We start from the raw sequence: 18,429 nt of genomic DNA on the forward strand, positions 1-18,429 counted from the left end.
TACAAAAAATTTGAATGGTTTTAAGATATATTACAAAAAAAAAAAATTCTTTATCAGAAGTTTTTTGCTAAGGTATTTCATTGAGAAAATCTTTAGATAAACTTGGCTATTTAAAATCTTTATGTTGTTTCCTATGTAAACAATTGACATATACAGGTAAATCTCAGGTGTGCAGACAGGTAAATGTTGACTGTTTGTCTGTCACCATCATTTCTTCTTATTGTTAGGTTCTAATGAGAGCTTGTTAAACATTATTGATGAATCGCTGCACTGTATGTGGGCGTCCTTGTTCCTTGGGGAAAGTATAACATGATTTCTTGAGGTTTGTGACAGTAAGGTATATTATTATGGAGGAGTACGTACAAAAAAATAGTTTTTGTGGAAACAAAATGTGCAATTTATCCTGAGAAGATACTTAATTCTTAGGAGCCTTGTTAATTTATCATCATTGTGTGGAATCTTATTTATGTTTGTTGTAAGGAATCTTCTTGTAGTGTGTATTGTTTCTTCTTAAAAGGTAGGTTTAGTTCTTCTGTTGTTTGTTTGGTGGTCACATACTTATTTCTGGTACTGTAAATTCAGAAATTATTGCGTTCATTTATTATTGCGATTTTGTCATTTTAAATTAAATGCGATTTTAATTATTACGATTTTGAGAAAAGTCATGCTTAATTCAGTTAAGACATTACAAAATGCGAGTTTTAATTATTGCGTTTACAACTCTGTCGCATTATTCGCAATAATAAAAACCTCGCAATAATTTCTGAATTTACAGTATTTAACCCTAAATAAAATAGTTTAGTTATTAAGAGGTGTTTTTGTTTAATACAGATTAATAATTGAATGTTTTTTTCAAAATTTGAGAATGATGGCATTCTTGAACTTTTGAATATGTGTGAGTTAAAAAGTTAATATTAGCTGTAATAAACATAGATACAAGAAGATGTTCTTTGGTCCTTGACTGTACTAGGATTGTTTGACCTTATACAAGGTCACACAGTACATTATCACTGCTATATCCTTATGTGGTTAAGGATTCTTCTTACTGTATTGCTATATATATATGTTATTGATATAATTAGGTGTGAACTCTTCATCAGGATTTATATGTTGATAAGTTATCAATAGGAATTAGGATTTATTTACTGCAAACATAAATCAATTTTGTGTTTGGAGGTAAAGTAGCAATGAAGAAAGTCACACAGATTTATCTTTTGTTGGTTGATTGTAATGATTCTATATGGACCTTTAATATATGTCTCTCATGGATATAACTACCTGTTGATCTGTACAATTAGCAGGAGGAATAATACTAGATATGTAGATCAAAAAGGAAAATAGCATGGTTATACATTTATAAATATGTAATATTGTGATTTCATTTGACAGTCTCCTTTTGTTATCTTTTTCAGGCCTACAAAAACACACATACTTTATCCCAAGACTCCTTGTATCATGGACGAGGCAATACAAACACAGCCTCAAGGCTAAACTCATCTCAAGGATATACTTTATCTTCCATGGAGAATATAGCTCCCTCTAGTGGTGGATACCAGGAACATTCTGCCACTGGCAGTGAGGGACAAGGAGATATGGAGGACTACAGTCCAGAACGTAACATAAAATCTACAGTGTCGTATACCACAAGTGTTTATCGGGAACCCAGTGGATATAATGGTAGAGGGGAACCAAGATCTTTTGGTGATACACGTAAAGAATTTGAAACTAGGGTCAAAGATTACTCTGACCCTCCACCTAATAAAACATTCTCCTTTGGATTATACTATCCAACACCGAAGAAGGAAAGTCGTTCAGAGGTCACCTTCAGAAGGGCTCGGGACAATGTACTGCAGCCTAATGATTCACAAGAAAACATTGCTAAAACTGTAAGGACTGCTAGAGTTATTCCCCTTGAAAAGAAACATTCTAGAGAGGAACAGTCACAAGAATCTTTAGTTAGTTCAAGTAGTTCATCAGGATATACATTGTCATCTTCACCTTCACGACATAGTTACCCAGACTCCATGAGAAACAATCCCCCTTTACCCCCACCGAGGTCATTTACATCACCGGAGAGACAGAGAAGTGAAATCCATACAACTACACGTCATTATGTTCCTGTTGTTCCACAGGGTCAGAGGTCAGCGCAAATGTCATCAAGTTTAGACAATTTAGATTCAAGGACAGAAAATTACCAGACAGATAGGAATTTAAGAACTAATTATAGCACAACACGAATCTATGAACATCCAAGTAAAAATAGTAACACAAGAACGTTTATCGTGAAAATAAATGATAGCGGGACTGAAAGTGAGAATGATGAAAATTCCAATCAAAATCGTAATTCTTATGGAACAGCATTTGCATTGACTAGATCACCCCATTCTACCTCTATAGAAATAAAGTCCAAAGAACGCCCGCGAGTGTCACAGCGTAAGAAACAGTTTGAATCAGGACAAATGGAGAACAATGGATCTACGCCAAATGTCAACAGGTACAAAACAGAGATACAGAAAATCACATCGTTAGGCAAATTCAATAGCGTGTCTTCAAGATTACAAAACTTTGAAAAATCTGAAGATGGACAACAAAGTGCACCTAAGTTACGGAGAATGTCATCAACAGAGAGGTATTCATCTCCTGAGGCACCCTCTATCAGTCACAATCAGAACCAACAACAATTTCAAGAACAGGCACCAATCAGAATTTATGTTTCTCAAGGGTCATCAAATAACCAATCATCACCTATTGTTGAAATTGTACCGATGTCAATGTATCAAGGTGGTGAAGCTATGGACAGTAACAGGGGACCAGTCAATAAAACCCCAGTTCATGTCCAGCATGATGACATGGATGGCGGGAGACAAGACACAGAAATGGAGGATGAAGATAAACATGGACAGAAACCTGTGAGGAAACCATCATTCTTAGCTGCAGTCACTGCTTCACAGGAACTTTGTAAGTTTATCAGCATTCAATACTCCACATGCCCTTGTAGAGTATCATACATAGTATTTGTAGATATCACTTATAAGAGGCAATCACTGCATCACAGGAACTTTGTAAGTTGAGTAGAAACATCAGCTCTCAATACCCCACATCCCCTTTTAAAGCATCATGAATTATATTTCAAGATAACAGTTTTAAGCAATAGTCGATGGTTCACACATGCCATTTCTCGGACAACATAAGTAAAAGGTCAACAGAATTCGTTGTATATAGAATGATTGAAAGGTGAATATGTCTTTGTGTCAGGGTTCATCTTACCTTGACCTCATTTTCATGGTTCTTTGGTCAAATTGAATTTTCATTCATGTTTGTTTCTCTGATACTAGGTTAATTACATAAGGAGACATTAAGCAAGTAACTATCAGTGCATTAATTATTTGAGGGTGCAGATAGAATAATTATCTGTCTGACATAGTTCTCCTGACCTTGACCTTATTTTCACGGATCTTGATAATGTTAAGTTGATGTTAAACATTGTATTACATATACTTGGCCTTAAACAGAAATACTACCTAACTACATGTACATATACTTCACCTTTAATTGAGGAACTCTCTAATTACATTTACTTTACATTCAAATGAAAATATGCTTTAAAAGTATATTTTGTCTAAAACAAAAAAGCTTTAAATATCATTAAATTTGACTAATTTTCGTCAATAATTATGACATTTTATAGCATTTAAATTCACTTGATATGGTAAACAAAACATGTTAGTCCTGAAACTGTGTCGATGATCATAGTTTGTTATGCAATAAATGGATTAGTATAATATTGTGTGTATGTAAACCATTGTACATGTTGTAGTGTTTCCTGGGTACAAGGAAGGATGTTTTATCATCTTTGTATCATACATGTACATGTACTTGTATCAACAAATTCAAGGGAAACATACATTTACAATGCATTGATAAAAAGTTTAACCAGTTTCTTTTTCACCTTAAAGGAAGCAAACATGAAATTCACATGCTTTGACTTGATAACAGCATTTTATGTCACATAAAGGTTTCTAACAGTTTAATTAGGAACACCATCAAAATGTCATTCTACTTCAAATTGTGAGAATTTTACATAAAGTAGAATACATGTGATTAACAGATAACGCAGTGATGAATATATGTACAAATTTTATTCTTACATGTAGTGTATATTTTATGTAGAAAAAGGATAGTTTGCTATTAGAGCTTAGAGGAAATTATTATATAAGGGACAAATGTGTTAATTATAATATTAATTGTGTCCGGTGGTACAAGGAAATAAAACGTGTATCATCAGAATACTGAAGTTTGGAAATTACTAGGAATAATTCATGGATTATGTTGAATTTAAATAATCTGGACCTAAATGTTTATAAAAGTTTGTCTGTTCAGTTCCACAGCTTTAGATGGTAAGTTGGACCTAAATGTTTATAAAAGTTTGTCTGTTCAGTTCCACAGCTTTAGATGGTAAGTTTAGACACAGACTACAATACAGATATATAATGAAGAGTAGGCATGGTAGATATTATATGTAAGAGTCAGTAAAAAACCCAATTGTCTTCCAGATGAGCCTTTTATATCTTACTATATATGGTAAGGGTTTTATTCATTGTTGGAGGTCATCCTGAGACCTTAAAAACTAATTATTTGAATCTGGAATAATTTTGAATTCTGGGAAATTGATTAGAAATGTATGATGAGAACTATCCAAACTAAAGACGGCTAATGTTCATGTTACTTTCACTTCTATTTCAGTATGAGCTAACTATACCTGTAGTCTTGGCTTACCCCCAGATTCAAATAATTCCTGGTTATTTACATCCTTGGCACCAAGGAAATGTTTGGAGTGGGACTTGTAAAAAGTCTTTGTTTAACATGTTTAACTTGTTATAAACATACTTTTTTATAACAAGAAATAAATAAAAATTGTAATGTGAACTATATTTCCTTGGTTCACAAATACCGAAAGACAATTAAATTTTTAAAGGTTAGTTTAGTTATTGTATCATAAAAAATTTGCTGGTTTTTGCATCTAATCATGCTAATAGCTATAGCCTGATTTGAATTTTTATGTCTTGAAAGCTATTATTCAAAAAACTATGCAGAAAAATCAAATTTTATTCAAGAATTATATATGTTAATTTTCAGATGGCAGTTCTCAAGATGAGACAAGTCCTGATTCTCCGCCATCACAGCAGTGGAGACAACATTCATCGCCTGAAGCCACCACTATATCATACTCATCCTCCAGTAAGCATTTATCATTAATATACAATGTGAAAAGATAAGGAGCAGTTATTGATCCTTGATAATCTTCACTATACTAATAGTTAGACGTACACGCACATCCAGGTTCATGATCTATGCGGATTAATCATCCATATGCTTTTATTTTCTCTGTTTTTGGTAGATTATCATATATATCAAACAAGAAAATCTCGAAAAATTTCAGCTTACTCAATTATCTTGAAACCATCATAGAAACTTGGAATATATAAATATTGATTTACAAATATATAGCAGTGTTGAAATCATGAATTGACTCCTTATGAATTATAGTTTGATTGCTCTTTAATGACCTTACCACCATGCAGGACCCTCTTGAGTAGTCAAGGTCATTAGACACCCTCAGTAGTCGCCATATTTATCAATTGTCAACAATTTTACCTATTATCTTGAAAACTATAAAAGATGGATTGACACTTCCTTTTAGCAAAAGAAATGGCAATACAAGATTTTTAAATCCAATACTACTTTAAATGGGAGGTTCAGTTTTATCAGGGGAAAAAGAAAACAAAACAACTGCAAAAATGCTTTTATGATGGTTTTAAGATACCTGATTGCAATGTCAGGAATGACCAAAATTATTACTTTAAAAAAAATTTGGCCTTAATGCTGATTTACTTTTAAGTTTAGGTCATGACTAGGAACTGTGGAGGTATTGGACCTTTAGTTGGAAACATTAATTATGAAACTAATTATTCACAACAAACTACAAGAAAAAAATCACTTATAATAGGATTTTTGTTTTCATTATGAGTAAATTATGATCTGTATAGAAATATAAATGTTTGTATATTTCAGGCATTATGCCACCACCTTCTTCAAGCAGTGGTATGACACTAACAAGTACCCCAATCAAAGATTCACAGTCTAAAGTAATACTCAGGAAAAAGTCAGATTGTAAGTTATGATAACAGGTTATGCCAACAGACATTTAGGCTCTTCCTTGCTAGTAGTGCAAACCAAACCTAACAACCAAAGATTTCCAGTCAAAAGTTCAACTCAAAAACCAAAAGATTGATCTCATTGTAACACAACACAAGTCTATGGTCTTTTATCAGGATGTTTTGTGAAATTGTTGATTGGAGATGCTGGAACAGATTTGGATTATGCAAAGGCATATCACAGTTAAACATTTTTTTACTTTCCCTAAAACCAAAATGAAATATATTTACTTTAAAAAAATGTATAGAAATAAAACTTTTTTGTATTTTATTCAATGATTTAATGATATTCATAATTTGTCAATAATGAATATATTTTCGTGGCTTACAGTAAGAATATAATTTGAGTTTTTCTTTCAGCCTCTCCAGATGATGAGGCAATCAAACTCCAAAGGAGGACGTCCTACCTCATGGCGACTGCCAAAGACAGAGATACCAATAAGTTATCACTCGATAAATCATTGACTCACAGTCACTCAGACACTGACGTCCAGTAAGTATATCCTACCTCATGGCGACTGCCAAAGACAGAGATACCAATAAGTTATTACTTGACAAATCATTGACTCACAGTCACTCAGACACTGACGTCCAGTAAGTATATCCTACCTCATGGCGACTGCCAAAGACAGAGATACCAATAAGTTATCACTCGATAAATCATTGACTCACAGTCACTCAGACACTGACGTCCAGTAAGTATATCCTACCTCATGGCGACTGCCAAAGACAGAGATACCAATAAGTTATCACTCGATAAATCATTGACTCACAGTCACTCAGACACTGACGTCCAGTAAGTATATCCTACCTCATGGCAACTGCTAAAGACAGAGATACCAATAAGTTATCATTCGACAAATCATTGACTCACAGTCACTCAGACACTGACGTCCAGTAAGTATATCCTACCTCATGGCGACTGCCAAAGACAGAGATACCAATAAGTTATCACTCGACAAATCATTGACTCACAGTCACTCAGACACTGACGTCCAGTAAGTATATCCTACCTCATGGCTACTGCCAAAGACAAGAGATACCAATAAGTTATCACTTGACAAATCATTGACTCACAGTCACTCAGACACTGACGTCCAGTAAGTATATCCTACCTGATGGCGACTGCCAAAGACAGAGATACCAATAAGTTATCACTTGATAAATCATTGACTCACAGTCACTCAGACACTGACGTCCAGTAAGTATATCCATCCTCATGGCGACTGCTAAAGACAGATACCAATAAGTTATCACTCGACAAATCATTGACTCACAGTCACTAAGACACTGACGTCCAGTAAGTATATCCTACCTCATGGCGACTGCCAAAGACAGAGATACCAATAAGTTATCACTTGACAAATCATTGACTCACAGTCACTCAGACACTGACATCCAGTAAGTATATCCTACCTCATGGCAACTGCCAAAGACAGAGATACCAATAAGTTATCACTCGATAAATCATTGACTCACAGTCACTCAGACACTGACGTCCAGTAAGTATATCCTACCTCATGGCGACTGCCAAAGACAGAGATACCAATAAGTTATCACTTGACAAATCATTGACTCACAGTCACTCAGACACTGACGTCCAGTAAGTATATCCTACCTCATGGCGACTGCCAAAGACAGAGATACCAATAAGTTATCACTCGACAAATCATTGACTCACAGTCACTCAGACACTGACGTCCAGTAAGTATATCCTACCTAATGGCTACTGCCAAAGACAGAGATACCAATAAGTTATCACTCGATAAATCATTGACTCACAGTCACTCAGACACTGACGTCCAGTAAGTATATCCTACCTGATGGCTACTGCCAAAGACAGAGATATTGGACCATTATAGGTAAATGTCCAATTTCGAAATTTTCAGCTTAATGTTGTGTCCATACTGTTCAACTGTTCAGGGTTAGACCTCTGCAAGAAAATCTGATTTGCTGTCATTTTGACAACATCTTGTTTGTTGAATATCTTGACTAAAAAGATTCATGGATGAAGCTAGATGCTTAAGTCCGCTTGGACAGTAGACCTTGGTTAACACATTAAGATATCTATTTCTACAGTCTCGTTTTCGTTACTGCCAATTTACAGCAATTTTTAAAAGACATTATGAATGGTTTATTTTAATTTCAGGATGATTACCCCTAAGAAGCCTCCCAGCATGACCAAGCTCAAAGCATTCTTTGGTGAAAGGGTATGTTTTTAAAATAATAACTTAATTTTCTGTTATGTCATTAAATGATGAAAGAAATGAAAAAAAAAATGATATACATAAATAAGAAATATGGTATGAGTGCCAATGAGACAGCCCTCCATTGAAACACAAAATCTAAAAAGTAAACAATTATTGGTCAAAGTACTGACCTTAGTTTAAACATATTTATTTATATTGGATTGGGAAACAAATTTTGCAACTTATATTAATCCCTTTCCACTTTGCGTGTGCCAGTGCTGCCTTGTAGTGGCATTAGCCTGCTCTTTTTCGAAATCTAAAACGGTGTCTTTAACGTGCAAGAGATATGGCTCTCTCTTAACACGGGTCAGCCATTTTTCCCCTTCCAACAGCCTATCATCATTTCCTCAAGACCATACTCGCAAATGGTGTCAAGGGAGAGCTGAAAATTAGTCCCTGAAATTTTCATCCAGGAAGGGGAATCAAACCAGGAACCTTTGTGTTTGTAGTCCGATGCACTAACCACTACACCACGGCCTTCAACACAGATCCTTGGCTCACACTGAAAAGCAAGTTATAAAGTCTCCAAAATGACTAGTGTAAACAAATTCAAACAAGAAAACCAATACACATGAACAAAATTACTAATTTTATTTTTTGTAATTAATTGGCGATTGCTGTGGCATCAATAACTGTTCAGTTTTGTGCTTAAGTTCATTTGATAGAAACTACTTGTGATAGATCATTGATATATATATAATATACAGTTGAATTTCTATCAATACAAATAAGTTTTATAAACATTTTGAGGTCCTGGGCTCTAGCTTGGTGATGGTCCAGTAAATTTGAATTAACTAGCAATTTTGAATTTTGCTGTCAATCATATTTCTGAATTTTATATAGAAAGGGGAGAAAAACATCTCTGTGTCAACAGTTTATGTATCCCTAGAAAGTTACTGTAATCAATTGTAAGCCTTGTATCAATAATAAACTGTTTTATGATTGTTCCTCGAGTGTAGAATGAATTGTTTTAGAGATGAATTATACAGTTGTTTCTGTAAATTCAGATCTGATTTTTTTATCATTTGAAACCTTTATTAGAGCAATATATTATTGTGTCATATGCTCTTAAGTATCAGTAAACAGAAGGGTAACATATTTTATTACAGACTCCAAGGATATTAGAGGCAACAGAACGAAGGCAAGATCCAGCCAGTCCAATTCAAGAAATATCTAAGATGGGATATCTACAATGTAAAACAGATATAGCCGATGGAAAGGTAAAAATAACAGTATGAATAGGGATATCTAAAATGTAAAACAGATATAGACGATGGACAGAGTACAATGCAATTATTTTATTTGGATAAAACACAACAGTGCAATGCAATTATTTTATTTGGATGAAACACAACAGTGCAATGCAATTATTTTATTTGGATGAAACACAACAGTGCAATGCAATTATTTTATTTGGATAAAACAAAACAGTGCAATGCAATTTTTTTATTTGGATAAAAAACACAATAGAAGAATCACATTCTGAAATATTTGGAGTAAAAAAACACTCTTAGAAACAGATGTATTTTGTTTGTTTTTATACGACCGCAAATTTTGAAAAAATTTTCGTCGTATATTGCTATCACGTTGGCGTCTGCGTCGTCGTCGTTGTCGTCGTCCGGCGTCCGAATACTTTTAGTTTTCGCACTCTAACTTTAGTAAAAGTGAATAGAAATCTATGAAATTTTAACACAAGGTTTATGACCACAAAAGGAAGGTTGGTATTGATTTTGGGAGTTTTGGTCCCAACATTTTAGGAATAAGGGGCCAAAAAGGGCCCAAATAAGCATTTTCTTGGTTTTCGCACCATAACTTTAGTTTAAGTTAATAGAAATCTATGAAATTTTGACACAAGGTTTATGACCACAAAAGAAAGATTGGGATTGATTTTGGGAGTTTTGGTTTCAATAGTTTAGGAATAAGGGGCCAATAAAGGGCCCAAATAAGCATTTTTCTTGGTTTTTGCACAATAACCTTAGGTTAAGTAAATGGAAATCTATGAAATTTAAACACAATGTTTATGACCACAAAAGGAAGGTTGGTATTTATTTTGGGAGTTTAGGACCCAACAGATTAGGAATTAGGGGCCAAAAAGGGACCCAAATAAGCATTTTTCTTGGTTTTCGCACTATAAGGTTAGTATAAGTAAATACAAATCTATGAAATTTAAACACAAGGCTTATGACCATAAAAGGAAGGTTGGTATTGATTTTGGGAGTTTTGGTCCCAACAGTTTAGGAAAAAGGGGACCAAAGGGTCCAAAATTAAACTTTGTTTGATTTCATCAAAATTGAATAATTGGGGTTCTTTGATATGCCGAATCTAACTGTATATGTAGATTCTCAACTTTTGGTCCCGTTTTCAAATTGGTCTACATTAAGGTCCAAAGGGTCCAAAATTAAACTTAGTTTGATTTTGACAAAAAATGAATCGGTTGGGTTCTTTGATATGTTGAATCTAAAAATGTACTTAGATTCTTGATTATTGAAGTTTTTTTGGTCCAGTTTTCAAATTGGTCTACATTAAGGTCCAAAGGGTCCAAAATTAAACTTTGTTTGATTTCATCAAAAATTGAATCCTTGGGGTTCTTTGATATGCCAAATCTAACTGTGTATGTAGATTCTTCATTTTTGGTCCTGTTTTCAAATTTCAAATTCTACATTAAAGTCCAAAGGGTCCAAAATTAAACTAAGTTTGATTTTAACAAAAATTGAATTCTTGGGCCTCTTTGATATGCTGAATCTAAACATGTACTTAGATTTTTGATTATGGGCCCAGTTTTCAAGTTGGTCCAAATCAGGATCTAAAATTATTATATTAAGTATTGTGCAATAGCAAGTCTTTTCAATTGCACAGTATTGTGCAATGGCAAGAAATATCTAATTGCACAATATTGTGAAATAGCAAATTTTTTTTTAATTAGAGTTATCTTTCTTTGTCCAGAATAGTAAGCAAGAAATATCCTATTTGTGCAATAGCAAGAATTTTTTTTAATTGGAGTTATCTTTCTTTGTCCAGAATCAACTTAAATCTTTGTTATATACAATATACAATGTATATACACTTTTTACTACCAACTGATAAATTTAAATAATCTTTACCATTCAGTGATAACAAGCAGTTTTTTTACATCTTAATATTTTATGATGTATTTAAATGAGTAGTTATTGTTGCAAACTCCATTAGAAATTTGAATTGATATCAGTTTTGAAAAAGGGAAACGGGGATGTGAAAAAAAAGGGGGGGGGGTTAAATTTTTCTCATTTCAGATTTCATAAATAAAAAGAAAATTTCTTCAAACATTTTTTTGAGAGGATTAATATTCAACAGCATAGTGATTTGCTCAAAGGCAAAAAAAACCTTTTAAGTTCATTAGACCACATTCATTCTGTGTCAGAAACCTATGCTGTGTCAACTATTTAATTTTAGATTTAAAAAGTTTGAAGAAGAAATCTTTAATGGATTTGTAAAATCTTGGCATTTGTTTTGTGTAAAAAAAAACCATGTAATGTCAAAAATTTGATCACAATCCAAATTCAGAGCTGTATCATGCTTGAATGTTTTGTCCATACTTGCCCCAACTGTTCAGGGTTCGACCTCTGCGGTCGTATAAAGCTGCGCCCTGCGGAGCACCTGGTTATGAAGAAGAAAACAAAACTTCTAGTTCAATTACATTAGACTTTACAATAATCAATTGGCAGTAACTGCAACCCGACAAAATAATTACACCTAAAATAATTACACCTAAAAACATGTCTGCTTCTATCTGTATGAGATTGTTCGCTTGTAATTAAGACACTTTAATTATATAAACCCCTTGTTTGTCAACTCATATAATACTCTATTTTGTCTTACAGAGAAACAGTGATAGATCGTGGAGACCTGTTTGGGTAGAGTTACGTGGTCATGCACTATTTCTCAACAAAGAGAAGAAAGAAGGGGTAAGGAGAAAGTTAAAGAGTAGATATTATATACCATTTACAAGATAAGACTAAATATCATATATACCATTTACAAGATAAGACTAAATATCATATATACCATTTACAAGATAAGACTAAATATCATATATACCATTTACAAGATAAGACTAAATATCATATATACCATTTACAAACATGATATACTTAATATTTTCATTTTCCCTGTACAGAAAACAAAATTGAGCTAATTTGTTTGGTTGTCTTGCAGCTCATGAAATTTATTCTGTTTGACCTTCGCACTTTGTTTTTGAGAAATACTCCTTATAGATGTTGTGTATTTCTGCCACTATCCTAACTTAACTTTGTTTCCTACTTATGATATATTTTATTGTTAGAAAAGAAGAATAAATGAAAATTGGTGATGTGCAGTATTTGACATGTAAACTTGAAAAAATCTCACTTATGTAAACCAACTTGTCTCAAAGCCATTATCTTCAAATGACCCACTCTGGCTTAAAGGCACAGTAAATTCTGTCAATGTTAAATGAAAAGAGGAAAATTATTCAAATTTACTTTAATGACAAAAGAAGCAAAACAGTTTTACATGCTGCCCCCATTGCTGTTATTTTGCCATGTGTTCAGAATGTAATTTAAAATTGTATTTAGATTTTAACATATAGTCATTTGAATTCAACTATAGAAATTACACATATGCCAGACATATCAACATATATTATTATAAGATTGATTTAATGATATTGAACCTTATATTTTTGTTTCAGTCTCATCCGTTTGCCTTTGATGAACAGCCCATCTCTGTAAAGTCCTCCATGGTGGACATAGCCTATGATTATACAAAGAAGCGGAATGTGTTCCGACTGAAGACATACAATGGTTCAGAATACTTGTTCCAAGCTGATGATCATGATACAATGTTATCTTGGATTGAAGCTGTACAGAAAAATAACAACCCAGATCTTGATGTAAGTTTGTTTTTTTAGATGCTAATTAATTAAGCAGAAATATTAATAAAGGGAGACAAATCTTAATTAAATATGATTCAGTTAAAATTATTAATATTATTTTCTTGTGATAATGCTATGTTTTCATGCTTTGATTATTGTTTAACTAACTTAAAAAAAAGAGTGAAAATATATAAAAACATAATTTTTGTTGAATTTTAGGATCAAGGTTTATTTAGTGCCAACTTAATAATCAGAAAATCCAATGAGATGACAACCCAAACATCAGCAGTTTCAGTCAAAAGTTCCCCACAGGTGCCTCACAAACCAAAGAGTCGTCTGTCAACCAAGTCTATCATAAAAATACCACATTCCCCAAGTATGAAGAGGAAAGATAGAAAGACAGGAGGTAAGGAGAAAATAAAGAAAGAGAGGGAAAAAGTCTAGTTCACTGTAAAAAGCATTTGATATCCAACTTATAAACCATGTACTTAATCTTCATTTAATTCTATTTTAAAAAAAATATAGAAATAATATATAAGTTTGTTTGTTCATTCAAATATTTTTTTTAGTATTTCTGTGTAATTAATTATTTAAAGTCATAAATAATGAAATGGTAGAATTTCTTTTATGTTATAAAAACAACTTTGAAAATATATAGAAATGTCCTTAGAGTCAGCAGTTCATCTACTAACAAAGTTATTAAGATTTATGAAATTCTTTTTAGTATTTTTAATTAATACTTGTTTGAATATTAAAATATTTGTTTTAATAGATGACAGTTCCAAGCAGAAAACAACGCTAAAAGACAGAATTAAAAGTTTTCGTAAGACATCAAATGCTGCAGGATCAGGTGGGGCTGACGATGCTGAGGGGACAGGAATGTTTGGTGTCCCCATCAAATGTTGTATCCCTTCACCTAATAATGATGTAGGTATTTAATGACTAGGGGGGGGGGGGGGGGGGGGTGATAATGCGGAGGGGACAGATTGTATTTACATATTTATGTTTTAGTTCGTTCCAATGATTGTGGATCTCTGTACAAAGATTGTATTTACATATTTATGTTTTAGTTTGTACCAATGATTTTGGATCTCTGTACAAATATTGTATTTACATATTTATGTTTTAGTTCGTACCAATGATTGTGGATCTCTGTACAAAGATTGTAGAGGCTCGAGGTTTAGAAGTAACTGGTGTTTATAGAGTACCTGGTAATACGGCTGCTGTCAACATGATGACCGAGGAACTTAATAAGGTCAGTGTTTACATAAAAACAGAGGTCAAGAGGTCATATGTAGGTATAGAGTACCTGGTAATACTGCTGCAGTCAACATGATGACCGAGGAACTTAATAAGGTCAGTGTTTACATTAAAACAGAGGTCAAGAAGTCATATGTAGGTATAGAGTACCTGGTAACACTGCCGCAGTCAACATGATGACCGAGGAACTTAATAAGGTCAGTGTTTACATTAAAACAGAGGTCAAGAAGTCATATGTAGGTATAGAGTACCTGGTAATACTGCCGCAGTCAACATGATGACCGAGGAACTTAATAAGGTCAGTGTTTACATTAAAACAGAGGTCAAGAAGTCATATGTAGGTATAGAGTACCTGGTAACACTGCCGCAGTCAACATGATGACCGAGGAACTTAATAAGGTCAGTGTTTCCATAAAACAGAGGTCAAGAGGTCATATGCAGGTATAGAGTAGCTTATTCTAAAAGAGGTAATTATTCATGCATTAAACCTTTTATTATATAACAAAGCTACAAAAACTGTTTACACACTTTTTCACTGATGACTATACATGTATATAGCTAGAATTCTAATTTGAACTAGGGCAAGGTTATAGAAAAGTGGTCGCTAAATATTGTTTGCCTCATGGAAATTAAATGAAACTCTTACACAAAGTTAAGAACCAACATTTACAGACATAGTCCAAATTGAGTGGGTGCATTTACATCCTCTGACATATTCTTCTTTTATTACAAATTGAGTGGGTGCATTTACGTCCTCTGACATATTCTTCTTTTATTTTCTGCTTTCTAGTCTGATGGGAAGGAAACCATGAGATAACTAGATAAAATTAATTTTAGTTCATACTTAATGAAATATGTTATTTTGTAGGGTATAGATGATATGAATGTTGACCATGAGAAATGGTGTGATGTTAATGTTATATTTTGTAGGTTATAGACAATATGAATGTTGACCATGAGAAATGGTGTGATGTTAATGTTATATTTTGTAGGGTATAGACAATATGAATGTTGACCATGAGAAATGGTGTGATGTTAATGTTATATTTTGTAGGGTATAGACAATATGAATGTTGACCATGAGAAATGGTGTGATGTTAATGTTATATTTTGTAGGGTATAGACAATATGAATGTTGATCATGAGAAATGGTGTGATGTTAATGTTATATTTTGTAGGGTATAGACAATATGAATGTTGACCATGAGAAATGGTGTGATGTTAATGTTATTAGCAGTTTGTTAAAGGCATTCTTCAGGAAGCTACCAGAATCTTTAGTAACATCAGGTATAAACATTTATCTTATTATCAAATTTGATAATCTACAAAGGACACATTCTAAAAGTGCAGTATGGGTGAAAATTGATTTTTATGCTTCATTTATGGATATTAGGTTTTCTGGTTTGTGAGTCCGTCCGTCCTTTTGTCTGTCCATTAGTACGTCCGTCTTTCCCGCTGCAGATTTAAGTTTTTTGGTCAAGGTAGTTTTTGATGAAGTTGAAGTCCAATCAACTTGAATCTTAGTACACATGTTCCTTATGATATGATATTTCTAATTTAAATGCCAAATTAGAGTTTTGACTCCAATTTCACTGTCCACTGAACATAGAAAATGATAATGCGAGTGGGGCATCTGTGTACTAAGCACACATTCTTGTTACTATGCACCTGCTGTTGTGGAGAGGGCATTTTTACTCTGGTCCGTCTGTACAGACGTACGTTCTAAAATTGGTTTCCATTCTCTAATTTGAGTTTGCCTCAACTAGATATTATGAAACTTGTACACAATGCTTTATACCATAAAACACAGATCAAGTTTGAACTTTGGTGGCGTCACTTTAACCATTCTAGAGTTATAGAGTTATGTCCCTTTATAAAAGGAAAAATCACAAAATATTTAGTTTCTGTTCTCTATCTTAAGTTTGCCTCAACCAAATGTTATGAAACTTATACACAATGCTTCTTATCACAAAATACAGATCAAGTTCAAATTTTGGTAGTGTCACTTTAACTATTCTAGAGTTATATCCCTTTATAAATGGAAAAATTGAAAAAATTTATTTCCCATTCTCATATTACATGCAAGTGGCTTAAAATTGAATAAAACATTTCAAAGTCCTAACACTGTTTTTTTTGCAGACATGAGTGATTTGTATGTAATTTTTTTCCTCTTCAGAATTATACCAAGATTTTATAAATGCCAGTCGTATAGAAGACCCAGAAAGAAGAATGTTGAAATTGAAGCGTCTTCTCCATGAGCTCCCAGAACATCATTTTGAAACTTTTAAACACATTGCCGAACATTTAAATAAGGTAGCAGGTTATGGTCATATTAATAAGGTTAGTATTTATTTCTCTTTGGCTTTAAAGATTGTCTTAATAATACATAAATAACCAAAAAGCAATGTTGGATGAGAAATTGCACTGATCAGTTTAATAATAATATTACAATTCTGTACATCATGGTCTCCAAAGCTCAGAATAAATGGGAGGAGATCTACAAATACAAAAATGTTCAATCAGAAGAAGAGAGCAACATATTTGTTCAGTGAATTTTTCTTGACAAAAAAAAGTAGTGAAATAGGAAGATATATAGATATAGGAAGATGTGGTATAAGTGCCAATGTGACAACTCTCGATTCAAGTCACAATTTATAAAAGTAAACCATATATATGGAATCTGAAACTACTCTAAACGTATGCAAACATTCATACACCAAATAAAGAAATGAATAGAGCTCTTCATTAAACATTTAGATGTAGTAACAATATTTGGTATAAACAAATTCCTGAACATTTCGATATGATAAATGAAAAAAATAATTTCCATTTTTATCTGTCTTTCCAAAACAAGGTTGAAATTGTTGTAATGTAGAAAAAAAAGCACTACTCTTAACATATATTTATATATATAAAATGTTGTATGATTGCCAATGAGAAAACTCTTTCCAAGCGACCGATTGACATAGGAGTTAACAACTGTAGGTCACAACTTCAACAATGAGCAAAAACTATGCCAAGGTCCGAATTGACAAGGTAAAACAATTTAAATCAAAAACTAACAACCTGATTTATGTTCAAAACAATTAAAAAATCTGACAAAAAGAATTTTTTTTATCATCCTGTAATATTTTTTGTGACTAAATGGTTATCTCTTTCAGATGGATGCCAGAAATCTGGCTATAGTATTTGGACCGACACTTGTCAAAAAGAAAGATGATGATATGGCGTCCATTGTCAAAGATATGTCAGACCAATGTCGCATTATAGAGAGTATTATTTTACATGTAAGTTTAATGCCTCATTGGTCAAAGTAATGTCTGACCAGTGCCTATTAATAAAGACATTTTAATACTATATGGCATCTATTTACAAATGCAACCATGTACAAATGCAACCATGCATTTCGCTAAATATACTTTGTATGTTATTGGGTAAAAGTAGGGAATTATAAAACATTTTTGGTTCATTTTTCTCTAATTTTCGTGCTTTTTTCTCATTTCTTTAACAGTGTGAGAAAATATTTCTCCTCATCCTAAAAAAAATTATTGTCGGTAAATGATTGGTCGAAATTTAATAATAACGTCAAATGTTCTTGATGTTTTCAGAAATTTCTATTGTATCATAAATAAAGAAAATTGTGTTCTATATAGGTGGTGTCATCAAGCACTGATGACGTCACCTATAAAGAATTATAGTATAACTAATCGCTGTATTTGAATATCAAAAATAAGACAGGGACCGACGCATGGATGAAAAGAGTGCGCAGCACGAGTTTAATCCATAGCGGCGTTCGGTCACAAGTTGTCTTATTTTT

At 32.9% G+C, this 18,429-nt stretch overlaps 1 protein-coding gene across 3 annotated transcripts in view; it reads left to right on the forward strand.

Annotated features, from left to right (window-relative positions):
• Positions 1-18,429, forward strand: part of LOC139513893 (rho GTPase-activating protein 23-like) — a 60,432-nt gene that overhangs the window by 35,366 nt on the left and 6,637 nt on the right. For 2 of the 3 annotated variants that reach the window (XM_071302838.1, XM_071302839.1), the window contains 14 exons: positions 1,413-2,958; positions 5,137-5,238; positions 6,073-6,171; positions 6,576-6,708; positions 8,365-8,425; positions 9,574-9,684; positions 12,322-12,405; positions 13,170-13,370; positions 13,572-13,758; positions 14,125-14,279; positions 14,482-14,607; positions 15,791-15,899; positions 16,789-16,952; positions 17,774-17,899. In XM_071302838.1, the coding sequence (XP_071158939.1) occupies positions 1,413-2,958; positions 5,137-5,238; positions 6,073-6,171; positions 6,576-6,708; positions 8,365-8,425; positions 9,574-9,684; positions 12,322-12,405; positions 13,170-13,370; positions 13,572-13,758; positions 14,125-14,279; positions 14,482-14,607; positions 15,791-15,899; positions 16,789-16,952; positions 17,774-17,899 (3,204 nt within the window). Of the gene's footprint in view, positions 1-205; positions 518-1,412; positions 2,959-5,136; positions 5,239-6,072; positions 6,172-6,575; positions 6,709-8,364; positions 8,426-9,573; positions 9,685-12,321; positions 12,406-13,169; positions 13,371-13,571; positions 13,759-14,124; positions 14,280-14,481; positions 14,608-15,790; positions 15,900-16,788; positions 16,953-17,773; positions 17,900-18,429 lie in introns of those variants that run through there. The other variant, XM_071302840.1, reaches the window with a different exon arrangement.

This window comes from Mytilus edulis, chromosome 2, assembly GCF_963676685.1.
Source record: "Mytilus edulis chromosome 2, xbMytEdul2.2, whole genome shotgun sequence".
Taxonomy (NCBI): domain Eukaryota; kingdom Metazoa; phylum Mollusca; class Bivalvia; order Mytilida; family Mytilidae; genus Mytilus; species Mytilus edulis.